Raw genomic sequence first — 26052 nt, 5'->3', positions numbered from 1 at the left:
ATTATTGATTAACTTTAAAAAAAAAAAAAAGAAAAGAAAATCACCAGTCCAGTTTGTGGCAACTGAAGTATCAGACAAGGAAAATCAAATCAAGAAATATTATCACCTTATCACCAACTTCATAAAAAAGTAAACAGGTGATGGGTTTGTTTCAGGGTTGGGTAAATGAACAAATTATAACAGAAAACTGTGGTTTATGGGAGACACAATGAAAGTTTAGAAACATAAAAACACAAGTCCTAAAAGTAGTGGTGTACTTCATTTAATGGGAGTGAACGCATCTCAAAACTGTAATCTCCACCCGATGAGAGGCAAATATCAGAGTAGAGATAAAGTCTTGAAAATTTCCTCCCCCTGTGTTTTGCAGGCAGAATCAGGCCTCTTCAACATTTACATGACAATAACAGATCTGATCAGATCCGCGACCAGAACTACAATTTTCCTGCCTAATGGGATTTCTGGGGTCACCAGCACAAATGTGGGGATGTAAACAAAGTGTGAATCTTATCAAAATCTCCCACTTCTCCACTATCTGACCCCCCGCTCCAGAGCCTGGGCCCCCCCACACCCGCACTCCTTTGTCATTACTCTTATCAGCGCCACTCTATCATTCTTCCAAAACAGTGGTGGCGCTGAAACCACTTGCAAATGTGAGTGAGGCTTTGTCTGGGCCCGGCCGCTGGCCCGCCTACCAGACCCCTCCTGGGTGCTGCTTGATTGACGGCCTCTGCTGGGTGAGTGACAGGCGGCATTGGCGAGGTAGAGCGGGCTGGCGCGACAGCTGCTGGTGCTGGTCAGGATCGAACCCTGAGCCGCTGGGACGCTGCTTCCCATTGAGATCCATGTAGTTGATAAGCTGGTTAACTCGCTGCAGGTTGGATCCTCAGCGTGGACGGGCGCTAACTGTTGAGCTCCAGTTCAGACTGGACTGTGCTGCCCGGAGAACCTCTGGGCTCCTTCTCAGGGCCTCCTTCAGTCTACAACAACAAATTCTGAACTTCGTTCAGGAAAAATTCAACAATCAATACGAAAAAAAAAGTCAACTTTCAGTACGTCAACGACAACAGAAGCATAAGCAATACAATTCTGAGTAATAAGCATTTTAAACAAGCCGCCAGCAGCTAGCAGATTAGGTGCTAGTAGATACCTGCATGCTGCTTGGAAAACAAAATTGTAATAATAAATATGTTCCGCCACTGTTTGGGGAAGCTCTGGGTTCAGTCTACCAGGAAGAAGTGGCCCTTTATCAGGTGTTTGGAGGCTTCATCCAAGCATGGCAGACTTGTCTGGTGTTTATTAATAACATTATTAATAACACCGGTGTCTTTGCCACAATCACCCAATGCACTGCGTAAAATGAAAGTCATAAAGGAGAAGGCGAGATACCCAGAGATGGTGTTATTGTTGCCATAATCGGATTATACGTCCAGTGAAAACAAAGTGCAATCTTAATTCGCCGTCTGATGTGAACAAACTGAAGTTCACACGTCTATTACAGCGAGTGTTTGGGCTCACGGAGAGCAGCTAATGAGGTTATTGGGCATCTGTGACGTGACATCTACATTTTGGCCTATTTGTGAAACAATGGCGACAAGGAAGCCGGGGACTCGGGCCTCTGTGTTTTCCAACTCAAAATAACAAAGGCGAGCGGTCGCTGGTGGGAGGCTGCGCTCTCATGGAAATGAGCAACCGCACCAACAATGTAGCGCCTAATCTCTTCAGAGAGAGGAATCAGTTACACAGCAGTATGCACCCCTCAATGCTTTTCATTAGAGTCAGCGTGCTATTGAATCACCCCCCCTACAGCACACACACACAAACACACACATGCACATACACAACTCCTGTGTGTGTGTAGCCACAGGCCCTGCTCATACATGCACCAGATACAAGGTGACCCCCCTCCCTCAAACAACAGAAGGGTCGAAATAAGTGGGGCAGAGGGTGGTATGGGGGGGCAAGGCCTCAAAGCATGGGATTAGAGTTAATGTGCCCTCCCCGGGTTATAATCTCTTCAGAGGGGGACTTTGTTTGAGGGGCTTGAGGGCAGTAAGATAAGTATCTATTACAGAAACTCCCTCTTATCCCCCCAGTGCAACATCCCCGCTTCAAAAATGAAGCACAAAAACACTTGCCGGTGTTCCCCTCTGTGTCGTCTGATATCCAGCACCCCAAAAGCAAGTGGTGCCCTTTTCAGCTAATCAGGAATTAGGAGTTAAAGCCGTATGGAGAGTTTTCAGGCCCATATTTGCTCCATCTGGAGCCGTCAGAGTCAGGTAGTTAAAAGTCAGATCAAAGGAGGCTTAAAGAAAGCGGCCGGATTGTAGGCGAGCACGAAAAAGAAGCTTTAGTGCAAGTTGTTCTAGAGTTGGGCAGGAACAGAGCCCAGGACAGTTTGATGTTGGAGTGGACAATGAGTGACCAGTGAGTCAGTAACACCAGCGCTTTTCAGTTCCTCACCGTAAACTTTTATCCTTTTATGAAGAGAACATAAATGTCGTCTTTTCAACTTTTAGCTTTGACTCTCGTGCTAGCTTTGACTCTAACCTTCTGTGACTGTGGCGCTCAATCATTCTATCTCAAGACATATTCATTTTAATTCTCTGTTAATAAAATAATCATTTCTCTTTAAATGCATCGATACTGACTTTCATTTCTCACTCTCCACCCCTGAACATCAGAGACACCAGGCAGCTGCTGGATGGTATTGATCAGTCAACAACAGCATCAATGGCATGTTGATATAAAATGCAGTTTAATACCCTTCTTGATTGTAAATACATCATAAATATAGTGCAGCGTTGTTCCGGAGGCTCTTCCTTTACATGAGGTCACACAATTAATATAATTAACAGACTTGTAAACAGTTGTCTGGTCAGGAGCAACGAGACATTATCAAGTGAAGATAAGCGGAATATCAAGGAAGTGTGATGAGGAACTCCGTTCTAATCAAGACAAGATCAAACACATTTTAGCATAAGCAACACTTCAGTATTTCTTCCTTCACTTGCAGGTTTCTTCTTTTCCACTATTTACACCCTGGAATCTCGTTTTACTTCAGACTTGCACGACTGCAGCGCTTCAACTTTGAGCTTCCGGGTGACATGGCAGTTTGCACCAGTAAAAAATTGTAAAAGCTTATCAGTTACACAATAGCAGAAGTGAATTTTGAAGCGGCATGTAAGCAGAGCTGCAGCACGTGTTGGTGTAACAGCACCTCAGTGCGGGTCAGCGGGAGAACTTCCTGGGTCTGAACGGCGGAAGGGCCAGCTGGTGCGACGACGCCCGCTCTTCTTCTATTGGAGCCAGGTCTTCGGCTGAACCCCACTTCTTCTTGGAGTGGAACAAGGACACCAACTTCCGGTTCCTGTTGCGCTCTCGGGCCTGAGTCACCTGAAAAGCTGAGGCTGCAACACCAGACCGGTGCAGAAGGAGTTTAATAAGCTGTCAGAAAACAAAGCAGTGAAGAGATCTGACCCTTAATAAGTGTCTGTGGTGGCTGCTGAGATAATTTAAGGGGCAACATCAGAACCTCTGTTGAAACAGGCTCACATGAGGTCAGGTTTCAAACTGATGTCAAACACATGTAACAAGAGGGGGCGTTGGGGTGACTATGTTCTGACACCTGAGCTGCTGGAGCGAGTCTGTCAGGTCAGACTCCTCTCTTGCATCAGTTGATCTTGGTCACCCATGAATTGATCACTGGTATTCCACTCTTTACTGCGTGGACCTATGGTGACCACACAAGGGCTACAGTGTGGTAGCAAAAGACACACAGCATCAGGAGGTTTTAATAGTGTAAGCAGGTGTGAATTCATGCTGTTAAATTTAGAAACAAAATGAAAAACACTCTCAGCCAGCACACGCAGATGATTAATGTGACTCGCTCGATAGATTAAAAGTGGATTGAGTCACAGTGAAGGTGATAAACGCAGTCATAATATGAGTAACATCCAGAACCATTAGCGAATTATCAGCATCTGAGCATCAACACTCACGCGGCTCGCACTCTTCCTCCGGACACTCTGCTTCTTTGATGTTGAGATAATGGCCGGCGAGATGTCCACTGTAGTCCCTCAGGTTCTCTTTGGCTCCTGATAAGAGGAAAAAGTAAATCCCTGAAAACCGACACTAATGACGGAGGGCAGCAGGTAAACAAACCCTCTGGAATTTAACACCAATAGGATTAGAGCAGGAACCAGTGATGGTCCAGAGATAAATGAAATACCTACATGAGATTAGGAAGCGGCTCGCGGCCAGAGATAACGGATCATATTACCATGTGAAGGTTTGTAAATAAGAGACAACATAAACATGTGCTAAATACATAATCAACCACACTGGCACGCGTACTGAAAGTCCTAACTGGTACTGAAACACTTATCATATCCAGGATTGATGTCTCAGTAAAACTGCATCTTCTCAGTCTGGAACTGAGGTTGCCTGTGTCGAGGTGAATATTTACAGACTCCTGACATAGGAAGAGGCGCTTCCTGGTTGTGCATGTGTCGATGAGTGTGGCTCTCTCTAGAACAAATGTGATCCTGAGCACAGGTGAAGATTTTACCGTAAGTCCTCACGAGCAGATCAAGAATGTGCTGATGACCGTGTAGCGCTGCGATGTGAAGAGGTGTGTAACCCTGTGGAGCAGAAATACATCTCAAGTGGACTCTGACAAGGTAACACAGCCTCAACCACTTCCCCGACACTTTGTCAAAGAAAGCTTCAGGAGTTCAACTTGACTGACACATGTGACATTTTGACTTGGTGACGAGAGGCTGGGACTTACCCCCTGGAGGTTCCCAGGACCCGCGCAGCCAAGGAAAACGGCCAAGGATGGAAATATACAAATTAGCAAAGGTTATGGCAACAGGGGATAATGATAAAAACATAATTGCTCGGTAATTCAGTGAAAATTGGGACGCTGTCCAGGAGGGGCACACAGACACTCTGTTTTGGGAAACAATTAACGTGACATGACATGATTTATTAGCAGAGCGCTGCTGCGGCTCAACAGCACGTGCTTCTGTCATGCGTTTGCACAGCTGGACCGTTTGGGGGAGTGACATCATCGAGGAGAAGCCGGCAGTCTTGTTGCCGTGGTCCAGATACTCACATGCTGCAGGAAACACAGAGATACACACACGTCACTGACGCGTCTTCCTAATATTGATGTCAAGGTCATGCCTACACCAAGCTTCGGCCTATGAACTACACTGCAAGTGGTAAATGTCGTGAAATAAAATAATGAACTAGTTTTGACTTCTGTTTATCAAGGTCTTCTGCAGCAACACAAAGCGGTCTTTTTTGAAACGCCACCAGAGTTTGAGACTGTTACTCCCATGTAAGGCATGGATAATGATGATCTTGAGCGGCGAAGTTCTCACAGATTTGGTGTTGACGTCGGCTCCCGCCTCAGCGACCAGAGCAGCCATGTCCTGGTTCCCATGTTTGGCGGCCCAGTGCAGCGCCGTCTGAAAATAAAGAGCTTCAGTCATGAGTCACTCTCGGAAATATCAGTGTACACCACAAAACAGCGAAGTGGAAACACAGAAGGGCTTCCACCTGATGTACTCAATTCCCCAGACAATTTCATCTGATCAATTAGTTTCATGACTTCCCTGACCCAAACCTGCATGAACTAGGACATCACCAAGCAATGAAGACATTAGCAAACTACTGGGACACACACTTCCTCGATCAGTCTAACATCCACTCTCATGCATGAAGAGCTCAACCTCATGAAGGCTGGCCCACAGCCCTGGGACGGTGACTTCATTCCTCTCCCTCGTATTAACGTGAGTGGATGAGATGAGCAGCTGTGCGCAGAAAAAGCTGGACAAACTTGGGGATAGTGAGATGGTTTCCTGCCATCAAATGTGGGCCTAATTACAAAACAACACATCTCTGTGCCCACAGTTGGGGGGCCCGGGGCCCTGTCACCAGAGGCAAGATTGATGATGTTAGTGTGACCCGCAGAGGGGGGACCCCACCCGCTCGTCAGTGCACTACTGTCAGCACACGACAGCCAGCGAGAGACGCCCACTGCTGGCGTGTTTGGTGTGTCAGTAATGGACGCCACAGAAAACATGGGTCACCACTAAACCACATCCACCTGCCCGACTGTGATCTCTGCCGTTTTCCAGAAACACTTAACGCTGCATAATTGCAGGGTGTCAGCAGGTGGAGGCGGCAACATAACCACCTCCATCCCCTTCAACTCTGACCCTCGCATGCACAATCAAAGACGGAGCACTCGAGAATGAGTACTGACACACAACACTTGAACTGCGAGTTCAAGTGTGTCCGCAAAGGTTGCACTGCTGCCAATACGTTTGGAATGGAAACAAGTTATGAGTGCTAAGAATTTATTCCTGTTGTAAAGCCCTGTGACTTTAATGCGTATATGTCTGTGTTTTGATTAGTCTTTCAGACCTGTCACTTCCACTGAACATGAAATAATCTGAGGAGCAACAGACATGCACACAATGTATATTTTGCAATGCAATTTGCTTGACAGTTGCAGTCATCAAATGGAATGGGAGGAACTAGTTGGAGTCAAGAGGAATCAGAGGCTTTATTATCTGACGATGCACTCGATAATGTGTATATAAGACACCAATGAAAATGTTTTGGGAATGAAGATGTTCATTTTGGGACTGAGCTGCATTATGAAGACAGCAACAGACCCAGAGTGTCCAGCAACATCTGGGAACACAGACACTTCCGTCCTGTGAGGGGACTGAGGAGTGACAACTATGTGTCAGACATGCGTGAGACAGATTTTGACGGACGCTGTCTGGCTCAAGTGTCTCTCTCTCTATTGTCTGACTGCTGTCACGTGGTAAGACGGATTGGTCAGGGGGCAGTGTGACGGCGGTGCGACAGGTCTCCCAGTGAGCCCGGGTGATGAACGAGGCGGAACAGGATGCTGCGTCTTCCCTTCCTGCGTCTCGCGTTACTGTCCCCGCACGCCGGGGTGCCCCCCGGCCCGCCCCCACCTGTCCAATCCGCTGGCACATGCTCCCCGGTGAGTGTGTGTGGGACACTGGAAGTGGAGGAAGATGGAGAAGAGTGATGGGAGAGTGATGTACTTACAAACTGTGATGGAGGACGATCATCACAGCAGGCAGGAGGAGTCAGGGGAAACAGGAAAAGACACAGATTTAGGTTGACAAAACCAGATTCAGATCAGATCTACAGTGAAAAAACATCAAGCTAAGTGTCCAAATGGTCGTACTTTTGAGCAGGAAGTGTCAGATTGTAGCTGTGAAGGGCGCTTATCCATGTGTGTTCCTGCAGCGTGCCAATACTAGCAGACGCGTATGTTGACTACACTGACCACAGTCAGCTGCAGCTCTTCTTCACTGCAACACTTTCAAATATTTGGCCGAGCAGGAAACACTCAAGAGGACCCAGGAAGCAGCATAATCCCTCAAGAGCCCCGAAACTTGTGCAGCGTCAGAACACGCAGATCAAATAGCACTGCTTCTCATGAGTCCCCTTTTTGGGGATTTGAGGTGAGGTATCTGTGAACGCCATCTAGCGCTGCTGAACAAGCTGAGGGGAACATCAAAGAGGCCCAAGGGGGACTTAGCACCTTCCCAGGCCACAAACGGCATTGTTCTACAATTAATCCCAGCCTGCTCTATTACTTTCAGATTATCTTTAAGTAGGTGAAGTCTTTGTGAGGAATTAAGACTCTGCCTAATCCCCAGACCGCCTTCCAGCTCCCTACACTTCAATGGCGGCCGTGCTATCTTGTCCGGGTGGGGATGGCAGGGGCTTAAGGGCTACTCTTAGAAGGTGGTCCGCCGTGGCCACAGGACGGTGTGAGAACTGTGACACAGGGGAGGGACAACAAACATGAGCTCAAATCTCTTAAGCGCACACAGAGACAAATAAAGGGATTTGGGTTGTCAGGGGGCCACAGAGGCTAAAAAGCTATCTTTCATAATCCGTTTGATAGTGGACCTTTGAAATGCATGATCTGGATGTTCTCAGAGGACCGGCAGGGCCACAGCGAGCCTCATGGAAGCTGCAGTGTGCAGTTCTGTAGTCTGGACTGGACAGTGGGGCCCTGAATCATCACAAGTGAGAGGAGCCATGGAGCGGATGACACTTACCCCCTGATGGTCACGGCCACCGTCCAGAGAGAGGGAGATTGGAAAACAAAAGTGAAAATGAAAGTTTGACTCAGAACAAACAGAAGCAGAAAATATCTCTTCGATGGACTTCGATGGGCGGGGCACAACACAGACTCTACTGGCTACAGAAGCGCATGCAAACAAGGTGAAGCACTTACCGAAGTGAAGTCCTGGTTTCAAAAGATGAAAACACAAAAGTTTCTTAGTAACAACTTAGTGACACCAGAAATCCATAAACAACACAAGCCCTCAAACGCCACTGAGTGGTCAACAGATTTTATCACAGTAGCCTACTGAAATGTCTCCGGCGTGAGTGTCAGGACATATTGGGACTGTGATGATCACCTTCTTGTTGGCCAGTGAGGGGTCCTCTCGGAGCAGCTGAGTTAGCTGGGGGACTCGAGCGCCAGCCGCTGAGTAGATCCACTCCTTCTCCACTGGGTCCAGCTAGCCACAAAAAAACACACACACATTTAAAACACTTGACAGTCAACATCCTGTTGTGGTCTCCTTTGATAACACTGAGGCTTCAACTGTCTAATCCATTTCCTGCCAGCGACTGACTCATTGTGTGGATCCACAAACTTTAAGCTTTACGAAACAACACTGAGTGACAGGAGGTGAGAGTGTGTATTCCGCACGCACTGCCACCCAGGAGTGAAGCACGAGGAATTAAAATACTCACAGCCACGGCCGCAGAGCCCATGCTTCCCGTAGACTCCTCGTCTTGCTCAGACTCCGACTGAAAAACAGTTGAATTATGACACAGCGATGACACAAAATGCTTATTCTGCATTACACAATCGCACAGATGGTCACACCAGTCTGACCCTTCCTGCCGAGAAGACGCGACCAAAGGGTGTGAGACGGCTCAAGAGGCAGTAAGACAGCGAGGCAGAGGTGGTAGTTTCACACGTTAGCAGCTAATGAATAACAATCCAATTAGCCATTTAACTAAAGAACAACACAACGGTGTGTTATTGTCGCCCACTCGGGGAGAAAAGTAACACAAAACATTGACTGCATTCTCCATTTGATTTAGAGAAAAATGACACCGCTTGCCATGCTGAGGGCTTCGAAACACAAGACAGCGTCCAACAGTGTATACAGTTTTTCTCATTTTTAAAGGTTCAGGGAGCAACAGCTTACAGAGGGACAGTTCCATATGTAATAAGAAGATATGAGGACACTCAAGTGCCCGCTAACAAAGTAAGAAAATAAGAAGGGAACAATGTAGACAAAGTCACATGGTGCGTTCCACTTGTCGTCAACAGCCGTTGTCCTGGTCCTGAGTAACACCTGAGCACTCTGGCTTGTGTTTGAGAGTTGAACTCCGACACTTCTCCGGCTTCTGTGAGTGTAAATTGCTCTCAGATCTCAGGAAGGTAACGATGTTAAACACGCCGCTCTTTCATGTCTGCAGCACAAACCACCTCACGTCTGCGTGTTGAACATGAAAAGTGGAGGCAGAGTGTTTATCCAGCTTTCCTCACTCACCACTGCTTGGTTCTGGGGGAACTGATTGTCGCAGGTGCAGAGAACCCTGCTAACAGAGAGTTCATTTGAAAGGCCTGGTTACTGTGGAGGACTGAAATCAGAACTGTGTGTCATCCGGACAAACTGCACGGCAATGTAAAGCTGTTTGTTTATGAGCGGCTGAATTTGAACCTGCCGTGTTATGTTTGTCATCTTCATTTTCAAGAACAAATTTGTGATTGAGTGTCTTGTTTTGGTTGCATCAAACTCTTCTGAAGTGAAATGGTCATTTTCGCTGTCACTTTACAAACTACATATTTAGATGAGATTGACGTCATGCGTCCCTCCATGGGGAAAGCTAGCAGTGCTCATTTCCATTTAGTTTGTGCAAATATCTGTTGTGCAACTTATTTCCAGCAGTCGTTTTATTTTCAAAAGACGGTGGTGTACACTGCATATATGGCAACGACTGGTCATCAGGGCCATAGGTGTAACAGTGGTTTCTATACGAAACAGCACACTAACAAACCATGAAAGGGAAGGGTTTTTTAAAGATATCAATTTTAGAGTTTGGTGCTGTTTGTCCATTTCCAAGTGTGCAGACACGTTCAGCCCTTCAGTACCCTCCAAAGGAACCAAATGGAGCAGAACACACCTGAGATGCTGAGGTGCGTGAGGTCATATATCTTCTCTGTGTTTCTGTCTTTAATGACTACAAATGATTATTATCTTTCTAATGAGTTCCAACATGTTGCTGCTTAACATGATAACAAAGCGTTTCATTTAAATGCTGATTTGCACCCCACCCCCACCCCACTGCGCCTCCCACTCAAATTCACAGGAGGCTGCAGATGCAGCTAATAATCCAGATAGCACCACCTGCTGGATGCCCGAGGGATTACAAGTTCCTCTAACTTTTTACTTTGGACCTCCCTTATTAAAAAGAGTCTCAAGGAGGACCATCCACATTCATGTTGTGAAGAAGTGAAGAAAAATATCAGTACTTCTACTACTGCGAAACATATCACTATGTCGTGGACTTCACTGTCGAGGGACAGATTACACAACAAGGGACAGATGGACACAAGTATACATTAACAGTGTAAAATGTTGACATAGTTTTTAAGGCTAAAGTGAGGGACTACTTGATCACTGGTGACAAATCAATCATGAGCTTTAGCTGTGGGCGGAGCCTGTGTGACGACAATAACACAGTAAATATATTTCATCAATTAGTCTGTTGAACTCTCTTGGTGGTCCAAAAATAAAAATGTTAACAATAACTTCAGTCAGTTCCTATGTGCGACCAGTTTCCATGACGACCCAGCAGAACCAGCGCTAGTGTTCTCAGCCCTTCAACACTCAGATGACTGGATAATGTGCCTGTTTCTGCGCATCTGACAGATTAAAACCACAGATTACACGCTGAATTTAACAGCAGAAACAATATGTGGAGGTTCGTCCAGAGGATTATTATGATGCATTGAAGCCGTTTATTTTCATTCTTTAAGTGCTTTTATGTTTTTAGAGAGCCATCACTTATATAAGGCTCCTTGTCTCTGCACATGGTGAGATGGTGTGTTAGTGTCTGCACAGAATAACAACTGTCACAAGCACAGAGTGTCTTTGTTTGGAATCTAAATACACAATTCATGAAAGGCACAGTTCAGTCACAGCTTAGTTTATAAACAGAACTGTTACCTCTGGCGCGCTCTCCGCTTCTCCACCGGACATTTGTTCATCTGCAGCATCCTTGAGATGAGACGGAGGAGGTGAGGTCGGAGGAGGACAGGTGGAGGTGTCCGTCACTTCCCACTGAGCAACGGCCAGCGTCCTGGACGGACTTGAATGTCTCTGCTCAGCCACATCCATCATGTCTGCTCTGCCACCTCGCTCTTGCAGCAGCTGCCGGTATTTCTTCTTCAGGAAGAGAAACTTCTCACCCTGTAGAAATGGAGGACAAGACAAGTCCAGAGGGAGTCACCTGGTGATCACACCAGCTCCGGGCAACTACAGCAGAACTATAGATGCAAACAAGAACAAGGCAATGTTGGTTTGGTTATTCTAAAAGTAGCTCTCCTGCTCAGGTTGTACCCCACTAATATTAGAAGGCATGAGCAACACTTTCCTACAGAGGGGTTTGGATACCAACTCACATTCTCCGACTTCACCACAGCAATCCGGTCAATGATGAGCTTGAATTCCTCTCTGTACTTAGCTGCAAGACAAAGAAATGTGTGATGAATGAAGGAAGTAAAAACGACTTCAAACTGAATTCAGTAAGAATCTAGAGCATATTTTAATTAACTCGGACAGACACTGCAAATGTTTTGTCAGTTGTCATATGATCTGCGCAGTCAACTGTTTAACAGTTTAATTTCACCCTGTCAACAGTGAAACTGGATGAAGTAGAAGAGTTGACAGCAGATCCGGCCCCACTTGGATATTTCATTTGTTCAAGGAGGCGCTCTAATCGTACTCTTGGTCTTGGAAAAGCGATTGTTGGAACACATTCCCAACAAATCATGAGCACAGCACTTGTTTACAACAGCACCAAGTGCACATTTCCCAACTTTGGTATTCCATTCATCCCTCTGTGCACGGACATGCGGGCGTTTCCTTTTCCTGGTGTGGTCAGAGAGTTGACACGAGACAGTTGCACACTCACAACAACAGGAAGCCTTGTAGGAAGCTGCCTCTTACATCTGTATGGACGGCAGAACACCCGAGCTATCTCTTCACGTTATCTATTAACCCAGACGAAACACAGCTGCATTTCGCACCGTGGCCCCAATCTGATGGAACAGCAGCCTCATTAAAAGGTCTAAAGCCATCCATGCATGTGGACTTAATTATGATTAAAAGACGATCATCACAATTACGACAGGGCAAGCTGCAGCCACATGTTGGGCCGGACTGAAAAGAAGGGTGGGAAGCACTTTTGTAATTGGTCCGACATGTCAGATGGCTCAGAACTGGCACAGCTTTCCCCCACTGCTGTAAACAACTGCAGTGCTGACTTAGCATCTGGACGGGACACGCTGGCCCAAACCACACAAGGTCACAGTGGATAACCACGGCGAGAGGTCGGGGATGAGCGAGGGTGTCAAAGGTAGAGGGCTTGTCACAGGATTGAATCATCTTTTGTTTGTTTTCTGAGCCGGACTGGGCCAGAGATACTCCCAAACTGAGAGTGCTCAGGTCTCATCTGGTCAAAGGGCTTCAGCGGTGTGTTTTTATCAGTCCAGAGTGATGGAGGATAACACTGCTGGGATGCACCCTTTGAAATATTGACAAGAGAGTTAAAAATGATTGAAACACTGAAACACAACAGAGAGCTGGGGTAGAATTGAACGCCACAAAGTTGACACAAAGGCATGCGCCTATAGCAAAGCCAAGGCCTGGAGACAAGGGCGGCTTGCCTTGCGCTGTGGGCGCATGGAACGACACGGTAACTACTGCTGGCAGGATGGTGACTGTTTTGGAGGACTGGTTTTCAGCGCCAGAGAGCAGGAATCTTCTGAGTAAATAATCCCATTCCCACACATTCTACTTCCTGTTGACATATCCAAATAAAGATCCAATGCTGTTGTCATGTGACCAGAGAACAGAACACTTCATTCTCACCCAGTCAAAATGGGGCTCATGAACGTAGTAGCACAGTTGCATGGTGAAGATTAAGTCACTCCACACGATGAAACGTTGACGCTGAGACGCCTGAGAGTTAGCAGCTCCCACACACAACCTATAGAGAAACGTGCTGTGCCCAGGCTGGAGGTACTGACCACTGCCACTAGGGAAGCCTCACATTTATGCCTGGTTTTGGGCTGTCAAACTGAAATATAAAAACGAATCTCCGTGGGGTTGTTAGCAACATTTTAATTTCTATTGGCCATTTCCACACTCGTGTATTCGCTCGTGACTTTAACTTGTATTTCCTTCTCAAACTTGGAGGCGCTTTAATGTCGACCAGATGTTTAAAGTGAACGTAATGCAGCAAAAATGCCCACTCATCTCGGATGTTCTTTACTGATAATTGTCACAAAAACAGGCGCAGCCACACAAGTATTCCTCACAACTCTTCTACTCACCACGTAACTGCGGGTCACTGTGACCGATAAAAGGCTTAAATGTCTTGAGTATATCTGCATTTCTGACTTTTCCAGAGTTCCCTCCAGCGGAGAAGTAGTCCAGCAGCGCCTGCTCACTGACGTCACTCATGTTAGCTCAAGGCTAACCAGGCTAGCCGAGGAAATGCCTTTGCTGATAAATACAAACTATTGCAGGAGAATCTCTCTGTAACTCATGATGAAGTCTTCTCGGTTAATTAGTTGAGAGCGCGGAGTGTTTCTCCACCCAGACTGACTCGCTGACGCCTCCTCCTGTTAACCCTTCACTCGCCGCCATCTTAGCATCTTCTTCCTTCTGCTCCGCTCTTGTAACACTGTCGTGACATGTGTCACTCTCCGCGGCCGCATTTGAATCCGAATATTAAGTCATTTTTAAATATTAATATTTTATTATCAAATAGTTAAATATTGAATATTACATTTATTTAAATAATATTTTAATATTTTAAATATTTTAATAGCATACAGATGCAACTTACCAAAACACACCTTTTCAGTCGTGGTGAGGCGCAGCTCGGAGCCCTGGCTAGCTGGGACGCGAGGCCGCACTACACAGTAACTGTGACATGTATAAAACAATTAATTCTGTCTGGCTTTAGCTCATCATCTTAACAAGAGGTCTATAATTGTTGATGTGTTTTATATTCGCAACATATGTCGGAATGTTTTTTTTCACGCCGACAAGATTAGTTCAAACAAATAAAGACATTGGGGTCACGGGAGAAACCAGGCCTCCGACTGAGCCGTAATCACCGCAGCCGTGCTTCAGATTCATCCGGTGATTGAGGCGTAAATATGAAACGTTCTAATCCTTCTGCTCCAGTCTCGCTTCTATTCAGTTGCCATTCAATTTAGAAATGAGTGATTTTGTGCTCCTCAGATACAATATTGTAATTACAGTAAGCTTCTTACCAGCTGATACAATTATTGAGGTGAGGTGTTTGGGCGGGACCTTATGCTCTTCCCACTCAGGAAGCATCCCAACTTTCCCCAGGATAACCGGGTTTGATCCTGGGACATATGTCGCCCTTTTGTGGGATGAATTCATGCCAGCGAGCGGCAGCTGATACGCGTATCACCTCGCTGTTGTTGTGTTCAGACCCAGGCAGGGACGATGGTCAGAGTAGAGCATCACGTCAGGCCTGTAAGGCCTCGTGATGGTGGTCGTCACGCCGCACACCACAGCACCCAACAGTCCTGACTGGAGTCTGGAGGCTGGATTTTGTCTGGGATGCTTGGTCCCTGAACACCTCACTGTGCAGTGACGACACTCTGTTCACTAACAGTCCCTCAGTAACTTGAGTAATACTTTATTCTTTTATGTTCTGATGTGCAATATTTAGGCTACAAAACCGAGCATGTGTCAGAAAGCGAAAAGGCTATGTGTTTCGAAGGAAGCCATGAGCACAATGATGCCGTCCGATGGTTGAACTTGACTATGGCGACATGTGTGCCAACAGATCAGAAGGTCGTGGGTCAACATGGGGCCGCCACTGCAAGTGAGGAGCACTCGTGTCCCAGCGAGTCGCTGCTGACTTGAGTGCATCCATCAGAGCGGAGGCCAGCCAGATGTGGCCGAGCTGCACCTCAACGCTCGGCTCTGAGGGCAAGTCAGGGTCCTGATCACGGGCAGATGTTGGCTCCATATGGCCGCCGCTGGCACTCGGGCCTTTTCACGGCGGCGCGCTTGTAAACACGCTTTAGTTTGCTGTCGCCCTGTAGAACATGTCCTAAATCCAATCACCTCACCCGTCCAGAGGGATGATGTTGATGAATGGGAATGTGTGCTGCTCCTAGTGACCTATAAGCTCCAGCCCAGATTACAGGCAGCGCGCCAGCCCGCCGGGGCCCGGACAGGGCTCCAGGAAGCAGCTCCGGCTTAAAGAGGGATTGTTTGGAGAGACAATGGTGTCTACCTGCTCTTAATCCCTGCTGCTCACAGGGAGGACGGCGGATTGGCAGAGTTTAATAAAGCAAAGTGCACAGATAATCAGGATTTGTCAAAGTGCCCCTTTGTGTTAATCGGACATTTTTACAGCATGCTTTTTGACATCTGCCGCAGCGATAACCCCTTCAGCGAGCGGTGCCCATGCTATAGTGAGACCCAAGTCTGAGGCCATGGTTCTGATGGTTCCCCAAGTGGCGGGAACAGGTGCTGAGTTTGGACCTCTGGGTCAAGAGTGGACATTGCTTTTCAGGTGGGAGCGGTGATGCAGTCGTGTGCTTCATGGTTTAAAGGTTTTGTCTTGGGAAGTGGTCAGACACCAGACTGGGCGGGGTACCAAGTTACAGAACTCTGTTGAGTTCCAATGTATATCTAAGCTGATATGAGATGAAGAGTGATGGGTGAACCCTGCTCCTCTGTTCGAGGTTCTCGCGGTGGAATCTTCTCTGTCTCACACAGCTTTACATAAAGGTCAGGTGCTGACTTTGGAGTTCAGTGTGTGATGGGCTGGAGACCTTTACAGGGTGTCCCATGTGAAGCTGGGAGAGTGTCCAGCGCGGAGTCTGGACCCAGCGGAAGGTAAGAGGAAAGAAAGAAGGAATGCCTGTATAAACAGTCTAATCTTCTGATTCCACAGACTGCACTGCCGGGGACAAGACGACCGCCGCAACCGCCCGGACTTCCCTGCCGGCGTCTTCCACTGTGTCACCATCTCCTTAATCGCTTAATCGAGGCTAATAGAGCAGAGATCTGTAATTACTTCGCCGCTGCATTTTATTAATTAAAGTCCGGCGTATCAGCCGTGAAGCGTAATAAAACGGTTCACAAAATTGAGGATTACAATGTTAAATCCCCGCGGGCCAGATGTGGGGACGGGCAGGGGCGGCGGAAAGTTCTGGGAGCAGATTAAGGAGAAAATCCCAGAGGACGGCAGTGCACCGTCTCTGGCCCGCAGATTAGAGGCTTGTGTGGACTCAACATGCTGTAATCCACCGATTAGCTGATATAATCACCTGTAAATACACCTCAGGCCGGCACAGCCTCGGTGTCCAGCCGACGCTTTGGATTGCATTCTTTTTTTGGCCTCCTTTTTCTCACAACTGGCTCCTGACTGACAGACTACCTGAGCGCAGATGGCTGCTTCTCTTCCCTCTCCTCTCTTTGTACATGCAGAACTCCACAGGAAGAAAAAGACAGGTTGCTTTTAGACGGCTTTAATTTCCTTATCTCCACCCATCACAATGGTTTCCAGCAGATTTGGTGAAGTAAGACACTTTAACTTATGGGCGTGGTACATGCCACTAACACAGACTAAACCAAATAATATACAGAGGGGGGCACACAATACCTTTTTTAATATAAAACAAAAGCAGGCAAAATAAATATGACACAGACGGGAGTAAACAGAAATGTTTGGAAAAGATCGCTGTGAATATTTTAGTGTTCTTGATTGCTCCTGCAGACTCACAACAAACTACACGCAGTGAACTTTGGTGCTACTTGTGCGCTGTCGTCCGTTTACATGACATGCAGGAAGGTTCAGTCAGTTCTCAGATCAACAGGTAAACATCTTTTCTTCTCGCCAGCGACGACAAAATGGCAGAAATTCCACAGAAGCAAACACTTTGGGTGGATTTTATTTTTCAAAAATCAGCTGGCAGTTTGTCTATCTTTGGGTGTGTTTGTGTTCACTAGCGGAGGTTTTGGTTCAGTCAGGAATCTACACACACGCACACACATCCAACATTCACCTGGTAAACACACCTGCTGTGTGCATTCTTACATACATAGTGCACATACAATCACATTCGCGCGCAGTAAACAAACAATGTGACTGATTTATTGAGTTTTTCCCCAAATCAACAACAAAACTGTGCAATTCTTCTCCGCCGTCCTCAGAATCAAACCACAAGTACTGGGACGTCAGTGGCAAACTCATTCATCCATTCAAGTCCTGGTCCGGACTTGGCCCGCGTTGGGGGTCAGGAGACCTCTGCCTGGAGGCCGGCGAGGCCCGACATCCCGCCTCTGAGCCGCCACGCCAAAGTGCAAAAACAGTGTCTCTTAGTCCCTGCCTCCCGAGGAAAGACATGCAGGGATGCAACAACATCCCTGACGGGAAGGGAGAGAGCAGGAAGAGAGAGTGCATGCGTGTCTCAAACAAAAAAAGTCTCTCCATGCCAACAGGGGTCTGACAGTTGCTCAGGGTCAGGAAGACGACGAGGTCACACCTCACTGCGGGCAGAAACCAACATCAGCTCTCACACTGCTCAGACACACATGACACAACAGAACATGATGAAAGTATTATATATATTATACTAAATTATATATAAATTACAGTATTAGACTTATTCCATCACATCTAGGCTTGTTGTTTTATCATAACTCTAGATAACGCGACTTGCTTTTAGAAAGCTCTAAGATCTCTGCTGACATCTAGTGGCAAAAAAGTAGAATGCAAGCTTCCGCTGTTCATGTCACTCATTACACTGTCTGAAGGTCTGTAAATGAGTCTGTCAACTTACGATGCAGTCAGGGTGGAGTTGAGGACCATGGTGGTGCGGATCCTGTAGAGCTGAGCCAGCGTCAGCTTCTTGTGCGGCGTGGGTGACTTCCTCTTGCCCGGCGACATCCTCCCCGAGGACTCGTCCTCTGCGTCCCTGAAGGTCGGTGAGGAGGTGCTGGCCCCTGTCCTGAGTGCGGCCTCCGCCCTCATCAGGGTGGCCATGAGCTTGTCCGGGGGGTTGGTCTCGTCCTGCCAGTGGTGGCCCAGCTCTGACAGGCTGCGGCTGTGAGGCAGCGACGAGGAGTCCGTTTCCCTGTGCTGTGATTGGTCGAGTGGGTCTGTGTTGAGGGACCTGGTGTGGGTCAGCGGCGTCCTGGGGCGCAGGCGCTGCAGGAGGTTGTCCTCGGAGCGGGACAGTGTCTGTGAGGACAGTGTGGGTAAAGGGTGGGCTCGCGGTTGCACGTGCGGGCGCCGACGAGGTTTGCAAGACTGGACCACTGAGACCTGCGACCCCAGCGACGCAGAGTCCTCCTCCTCCTCCTCCTCTTCTTCTTCTACTGTCGCCCCCAACTCCACCTGGAGCTCCCCCTCTTCCTCAGTCTCCTCTCCTTCACTCTGACCCGGCGCCGGCTCCAGTTCTCGCAGGAGAGACATCGGCGAGAGAGTACCGTAGGCACTGTCCATGGAGAGAGAGCGACACTGCGGGTCCAGGTCCTCCTCGTCTCCGGGGCTCTGCTGGACCTCGGACCCTTCAGACACAGTGGAGCTGTCCAGGTTCATGTTGGCAGCAGAAGACGCTTGTTCAGAGGGATCATCCACGTCCATCACCGACAGAGTCTCAGTGGAGCCGTCCGATTGGCTGGTGACGCACAAGATGCAGGCGTTAGACTTCAACAAACGCACGCATGCACACTGGCACACACACCTGGTGTTCTGAGACTCTTTATGTCTGAGCGCAGGTGAGCTGGTGGTGGAGTTGCTGCTCTCGTCTTCCTCCTCCTCTTCCTCTCCCTGCAGACATCGCTGCAGCCTCAGCTCCTCCTCTGCCTGCAGCCGCTGCAGCTGGTTCTGCTCAGTGGAACACCCTGGGTCAGATCACTGCGGGGCACTTCAAAAACAATGCAGGAATAATTCAGTACCTGGACGTTGCAGACGGCGTCGACCCAGCTTCGCCCCTGGGAGGCGCTGTTGGCCTGGAAGGTGTAAGCGGCCACGGCGCTCTTGAACTCGTTGAGGTAGATGAGGATGAAGGAGCCTGCGGAGGTCAGACAAGAACCTTCAGTGACAGCTCAACAACATGAGCCTCATGCCCCTCTGAACTCACCCGGGTCTTTCAGCTCCTTACACACCACATTGTGGAGCATCAGAGGCTGTCGGATGATCTTCACCTTCTCCACCCGCTTCACCGACTTGGTGATCAGCAGCAGGTCAGTGAAGAGGAAACAGTAGACGTCCATCTGCAGGTCAGGGAGGGAGAGTGAGCCCAGAGAACAGAGGGGACAGCAGCATCACCGTTCACAGTCTTCAGTCTCACCCTGCTCTCCTTGCCCTCCTTCATCCTCAGCGCCCCCTCCAGGTGGAGCTGACGCGTCTCTTCAGGACTGACTCCTCTCATGGGAGACATCAGATCGAAGCAGTTGAACTCTTTCAGGATCTGGAAGGACACAGAGTGTTACAGGAAGCAGATGCTGAGAGCAGTCTGTGTTCTAGTGTTGGTCACTCACCTTCTCCGCCTCCTCACTGCTGCCCTCTACAGCTTCGTAGGACTCGATGCGGGCTGAGATGGTGGCAAGCTTCTGCTGCTCCTGACACTGGCGCATCTGAGAGTCCACGCTGTTGATGAAGCGCTCCACTGCCGCCACCTGCAGGTCACACTCACGTCAGCACCATGGAGAGCAATGGCCGTCTCAAACGCGTCTGCGGTCCTTACCATGCCGCTAACCATGTCCCGGGCCGACGGGTCATCCGTCTTCTTCAGCACAATCTTCAGCAGCAGCGGGTACTTGGTGAGTCTCTGGTGGGGCTTGGCCAGCATGTCGGTCAGCTTCAGACGGTTGCACTGCTTGTGTGCCTCTGCCCACTGAAGGAACCAGGTAGATGTAGGGGTGGCAGTTAGAAGAGCTGACTGGGAAGAATGGACTGGCTTTTTGTGGACTCACTGTGATATAGGTCCTGAAGAGCTCGTTCTCCCTGAGCAGCGACCTCATGTACTCCATGCAGGCCTCTTCCTCCATGCAGTAGCGGATGTACGGCTGGAACCTGGAACCAAACTGAACACACACCAGTCTTGGATGAGACGACTCTTCCCTCAGCACAGAAGGAGCCGACAAACCAAAGCACAACTGACCGTACTGAACCCCTCATGGAGGTTGGTGGGGTCCAGCGGCATCCGAGCCTGACGGGCCTTCTCCAGCACCGGCAGCATGACCTGGTTCCACAGAGTCGTGTGCAGGTGAAGGATCTCCTGGATGTTGCTGAAGAGCCTGCTTGGCTCCACCTCCGTAAGAAGACCACTGTCCTGAAGGTTCAGCAGGCTAGACAGGAAGAGCTGGACCACAGAAAACAACCAAGTGTGAATGAGAGTCGTATGCAGCAGAAGAACTACTAGATCTGCCAGCAGCATAAGCACTCGCAGAGGACCACTCACCTCAGTGATAACTCGGAGTTTCCTGATGTAGGTGGCTTCAGTTTGCAGCAGCTCCCACACTGCCTCCTGCTGGTGGACTTGTCGCCTGGTCAGCCCCTGAAACAGATCGAAGTACAGGTGAGAACACGACACGCTATCAGAGCACCACGAACATTCAGGGTCATGAATAGTTGAAGTGAGGGTGAAGCTGCGGTCAGCAGGGTCAGACACTCTGAACTCAAGCCTGGGTGATAAAATCCTCAGCTAGCTGGCAGAGTTATGAAGCTGTAAATTCCACAATTATCGTCAGTTATGCAAGTGTGTAGGGGAGGCACAGAACACGTGTCGGGCTGCCGGTCACCACGGTAACAGTTCAGGTTCCTGAGACGGTCGAGAAATGCTGTGCTGGTGGGGAACTTCTCAGTGGAGATAAGAGTGAGAGTCATGACGGGAAGTACCAGAGATTTGTCAGGTGGGACTGAAAGTGTCGTCAGCACTTACGGAACATCATAAAAGCTCCAGTATCATGTGTTCATTAGATAAAGGTCAAGCTCTCGGGAGTTTGACTGACTTGTTATTGGTTAAATTTAAAAAATCTATTTACAAACAGTGATCTAATATGAGTGTTATTACTCATGTTAAGGGGCGGAAACACATTTCCTGGACTAATTTTTATTATGTTTACTGTCCACGTGTGAGTGTGACTATGCGTGGGTGCTACCTCGGGGTTGTCCAGCAGCGACTGCCAGCTGTCCTCCAGCTCTTCCTCCTCGTCCTCCCAGGAGTCATGGTGGAATGAGAGCTGGTGAGGAACCTTTGGGAGTCCAAACATGGTGTAGGAGTGAAGCTTGCTCTGCAGCTGCTCAAGCCGGTCCACTTCCTGTCAAAACATAAATAAAATCTTTAGACAAGAGACTCTAAAATGGAAAACATGTCAAGTTAGAATCAACTCCTTAACTCATATTTGACATGCACATTAGGTAAAGAAGTCTCTAACAGACCTTTCTGAACCTCAGCAGTGGACAGAAGCTGTCGGGCTTTTGTCACCGCTGTCAGCTCTGATGTTGTAGCTCTGACTTTGACAGGCTTGCAAACAAAAGACGGACCATCAGAGACGGACAGACAGGGCACGGGTTGAATGAGGAGTGGGCTACTCAGGGACACGTGGAGGTAGTGAAGTGACAGAGGTCCAGGTCTCCAGCGAGATCTCTGGTTCTAATGAGGTTAAAGAGGCGGTGCCGCCATGAAAGGAGATGGTTGCCACAGTGACAGGTGATTGACAGACTGTCACTGTCTGACATCTGCGGCGACCTCAGCAGGAACAAAGGCAGAGTGAGGACAACGCACTCTGTGATGTCATAAGGGAGAACACTGCTGACCCACCCGTAAGACATCACAGTCATTTCATACAGTACTCACATGTTAGACCTTTTTTGACTGAAGTGGAACATGTGATGAATGTAAATTATTTCTGATCCCAAAAAGAATCTGAGGATCAAAATAGAAAACCCTTGCAGAATGAAGCGACTATTCTGTCAAAAGGACCAAATAAAAAAACATTTAATTGGATGTGAGAGGCGGAAGGTTGGTGACACTCTTGAGACTTTGCTATGTCCATGAAATATGTACATACTGGCCGGATGTAGCGGGAGACAGAGAGCACTGCATTTATGGAAGTTCCCACTCCAGATGTTTTCAAAAGTTTCAGATTCAGGTGGCTGACGAAGGCGGCACCCACCCTCCAAAACGGGCGACGGATCCGGTCGTTTCCGCATAAACGACATCTCGCTTGGTGAAATGAATGATTATTTCTTCGCGTTTCGAATGTCACGCTCGGACCGGCCGGTGTTGCTAATCGTCAGCAGAGCTAACAGCCTTCTGCTAGGGAACCAGCGGTCTCACTCTCAAACTCTCCGCAGCATTTTCCCGCGCATGAGCTGCAGGAGGCAAACTTGACACGACAGGCACGGCAGACATGCTGCTGCCCAGTGAGCAGCGAGTAGGGAGGAGCGGGCGCATCACAACCAGCGGGGCTTCGTCACAGCGCCGGCTGTCACACGAATCACGTTCCATCATGAGTAAAACTCACGAATAATTAAAAATATTTCAGTTGAAATACAGTTTGGCGAGTTGAGAAACGCATCACTCTCACTCACCTTCTTCCAAAAGCGACTGCGCGCCACCTTCAAACTCAGGCCACAGCGTAAGCCGAGCGTTCTGAGTGAGACGAGATGACGCCTGGCTGATACTTGCCGCAAGTCCATCGTTTTTAAAAGAAAGGTCCTCACTGTGTAGAAGCAGCTGGAAGGCCAGTGCCAGATATACTACAGTATGGTGCCAAAAAAGTTGGGTTTCGACTTAAATATGGCATCTGCCTTTGTTGCGTCATAACGACTTAAATATGGCATCTGCCTTGTTCCGTCACAATGTCATCCTTTTGACTATAAAGGACTGGACACAGTTCTATCTGGATACATGCACATCCACGACTTTATAAAAACAGTGATGCCACCAAGCGACAGGTAAATGAGGCATTATAAAGCGTTTCGACACAACAACACACTGTGTTGATGCTGTGTCACTGAATGCGGACACCTGCTGGACATTAAAAATCCCTGCAGGCAACCGACTTGACAGACTGAATTGACACCGATTCAATGTATACTGTGTACAATAATATAATTTAGGTCACTCATATTGTATTATTCCATATCTTGAAATAATGGGAACATAAATCATAATGTGAAAAACGTGAAAATGATGTGAATGAGGATGCTTGTGGATTTTCTTTTGACAATTAAAAAAAAAATACATTCCAATATTTCAAAATTTTATAAATTAAGTCTGTTGCATTTCTTGCAAAAATAATAGAGAATTAAGAGTTACTTTGAAATTAATTTGAATTAAAATGGAACAAGACAAGTCAAAAATCAGAGACAAACTGGCTAAAACAAGGAGATTGAAATAAATACATTATTCTCCAGTAGCAGATCAAAATGGTCCCACACGGCAGAGAACTTGCGTTTCCCCTGGAGCTGCTCCACAATCCACAAAGATTCATTCATTCATAAGGAACCGTGAGATTAGATTGTTTCAGCAGTTGCATCCTGTTGACAGATGCGCTTCCTTAGAAACACAGTTCGGCACCTTTTTTTGCCGAGTCGACACAGTCACGTGAATGTCTTAAAGCGGTACACGCACTGCCACAGGGATTGCCCTGTGGTGTGCGGGACCCATCACTAGTAGCACTCAGTTGAGTGGCACATGCTCCACAGAGAAGCTAGCCGTTGTGGATGCAGCCAGACGACATCTGTCGTCTCTGGAAGTTAAGGCACCGAGTCTTCTTGACAGAACAGTCTTTAATCCGTCTAATCTAACAGTTTTAACAAGGTTACTTCAGCTCCAGAGAAGACAAATACTGATTTTGGCATCTCCATCAAGTCTGGTGTGTGTCTCCTCAAAATCCCAGCGATAACAGTATGACCTGCTCATCGGTTCAGAGAGATCACTTCTCCCACCAGTCAGTTTCTTTCATCTTCTCACTCGCCGTGACGATGAGAAGGAAATGACAAATCATGACCGGCTACTGTTTCTAACAGCAGCTGAGAAGCTTTTACTGGTCACTCAAGTTTCAGGTGTGAATCTCAGCTCCTTACCTTGCCGAACGTGCCGGCTCCTGTGTTAGAGCTGAACAAAACGCTGAAGCGGTTGGCAGCGCGGTTCTTCCAGCTCTCAGGTACACCTCCGGCACTGGGCAGGGACCCGCCCATCTGCCCGAGCGCGTCCGGGGTCGGGATGTTGGCCTCCCCCAGGAACTCGGTCATGTTCTTCCTTCGTCGTGCCTGACCCTGCAGGAGACACAAGATGATGTCATGTCGGGAGGAAGCAGAAGAAGACAGTAAACAGCCGTGACATCATGGCTAATATCATCCCTCTATCCAAACAGGAGAGGGAAGCGCGGCCACTTCCTCGGAGAGAATGCTCATTACATCACACAGCTTCCGTAAGAACAGAAGTGGGCCGTCAACAACCTTCCCTACCTCTATTGTTCCCCTGTCAGTGACCCTCCACTTTACGAGCTGCTGCAGAGCAAACAAACAGCGGCCGCCTTGGTATCTGAGGAAGCACTTGTTTTTACCGTTGCAGTGTCACCGTGGAGGAATCCGCCAGCAGGGGGTCAGCGTCCATCAAACACCAGCGACAGGGAGCTAAACATTCCAGGAGGTTGCGGCTGAAACTAACCAACAATTCCAATCGAATCCTTTCAGCAAGCCCCCCTCCGTGACAACATGCATATATGGAAGGCCCTTGGGGTCAGAGGAGGCACTGCGTAAGGGCCTGGTCACTTATTGGGACACATGCTTCTGGACGCTGCCAGTGGCTTCTCCAAGACAAGTCAGTATATTTAGCGATGACCGGACCAAATGTCTGGCCCACTGTGTCACAGATATGACGGTGCAAGTTTGCTAACATGCTCGCCACAACAGGACACTTCCAGAATGAAAACTTTGCAAGAGCGAATAAAGCTAACATTGTCGTCAACAGCTGCTGAGGATTCAAGGATGATGATGCTCCTCTTGAGCACAAAACCTAAATCTCAACAGAGTAGATTAAAAAGCACGAGATGGAAATGTGTCTGAGGTGAGGAGTGATTGCAGGACGAGGCTTTACAGTGGAAACACCAGGGAACAAGCAAAGCGAAAACAAAAGCAACCTGGGCTTTTGACGGGACTTTTCTGGGGAAATCTGGTCAAGAACACAGGAAGAGGTCAGTCTGGAGGAAGCAGGCTGTTTGGGTCACCAGTTTTTTAGAAACCGTATCATGCACCCGAAAGGGACCAGTCAATAAAGTCAAATGTTCCGGCACACGCACATGCTGTTGTAGTATTTGGGGAATTTGACTTCTATCCTCCTGTGTTCAATATTTTATTTTTAAGCTTAGCATTAGAAATATGTGCAAAGTTCACATTTGAGATTTCTGTCATTGTTTAAAGACACGAGCAGAACTTTAAAAATGACACATGGCTATCATCGTTCAGGGGTCACCATCCTGTGGGTTAAATAAAAGGAGCTCACCATGGACGCCAACGGCATGTCAAAAGTAACGAAAACCATCCTAATCCTTAAGTCGGGTTCATGGGTCTGATGTAGTCACGCACCAAAGCCCCACAACCTTCAGTGTCACCAGACGACCCCCAAATATTCCTCCATCAAAGTTC

General features: G+C 48.1%; 2 protein-coding genes across 7 annotated transcripts in view; both read right to left on the bottom strand.

Moving 5' to 3' along the window:
* Positions 1–22: 22 nt before the first annotated feature.
* LOC128749772 (ankyrin repeat domain-containing protein SOWAHA) lies at positions 23–14047 on the bottom strand. The gene is made up of 11 exons (XM_053849682.1): positions 13715–14047; positions 11780–11841; positions 11325–11567; positions 8833–8889; positions 8481–8594; positions 7099–7101; positions 5339–5474; positions 5021–5119; positions 4568–4723; positions 3999–4094; positions 23–3407 (listed from the first exon to the last, which is right to left on the bottom strand). Exons 1-11 carry the CDS (start codon positions 13842–13844, stop codon positions 3229–3231), a joined length of 1275 nt encoding a protein of 424 aa, XP_053705657.1. The 5' UTR covers positions 13845–14047; the 3' UTR covers positions 23–3228.
* Positions 14048–16881: 2834 nt separating this feature from the next.
* plekhg5b (pleckstrin homology domain containing, family G (with RhoGef domain) member 5b) overlaps positions 16882–26052 on the bottom strand; it is a 43399-nt gene continuing 34228 nt past the window's right edge. For 4 of the 6 annotated variants that reach the window (XM_053848716.1, XM_053848714.1, XM_053848717.1 and 1 more), the window contains 13 exons: positions 24490–24681; positions 21555–21713; positions 20855–20950; positions 20555–20755; positions 20367–20477; positions 20138–20287; positions 19932–20069; positions 19742–19861; positions 19532–19664; positions 19347–19462; positions 19133–19275; positions 18227–19066; positions 16882–17933 (listed from right to left, as the gene is read on the bottom strand). In XM_053848716.1, coding sequence (XP_053704691.1) covers positions 17924–17933; positions 18227–19066; positions 19133–19275; positions 19347–19462; positions 19532–19664; positions 19742–19861; positions 19932–20069; positions 20138–20287; positions 20367–20477; positions 20555–20755; positions 20855–20950; positions 21555–21713; positions 24490–24681 — 2409 coding nt within the window. In that variant the 3' untranslated portion in view covers positions 16882–17923. Of the gene's footprint in view, positions 17934–18222; positions 19067–19132; positions 19276–19346; positions 19463–19531; positions 19665–19741; positions 19862–19931; positions 20070–20137; positions 20288–20366; positions 20478–20554; positions 20756–20854; positions 20951–21554; positions 21714–24489; positions 24682–26052 lie in introns of those variants that run through there. The other 2 variants (XM_053848719.1, XM_053848715.1) reach the window with 1 other exon arrangement.

Source organism: Synchiropus splendidus, chromosome 18, assembly GCF_027744825.2.
Source record: "Synchiropus splendidus isolate RoL2022-P1 chromosome 18, RoL_Sspl_1.0, whole genome shotgun sequence".
In the NCBI taxonomy this organism is placed as follows: Eukaryota; Metazoa; Chordata; class Actinopteri; order Syngnathiformes; family Callionymidae; genus Synchiropus; species Synchiropus splendidus.
This window is presented reverse-complemented; position numbering and strand designations above follow the sequence as displayed.

Excerpts from the sequence above, each read along its gene's own strand:
- LOC128749772 (XM_053849682.1), bottom strand. The coding sequence starts at position 13,844 with ATGAGTGACGTCAGTGAGCAGGCGCTGCTGGACTACTTCTCCGCTGGA. Across the intron at positions 8,595-8,832 it reads TGGGCTCTGCGGCCGTGGCT|CTGGACCCAGTGGAGAAGGA; the intron begins GTGAGTATTTTA and ends TTTTGTGGCTAG. Across the intron at positions 5,120-5,338 it reads TATCCATGCCTTACATGGGA|CATGTGAGTATCTGGACCAC; the intron begins GTAACAGTCTCA and ends TGTTTCCTGCAG.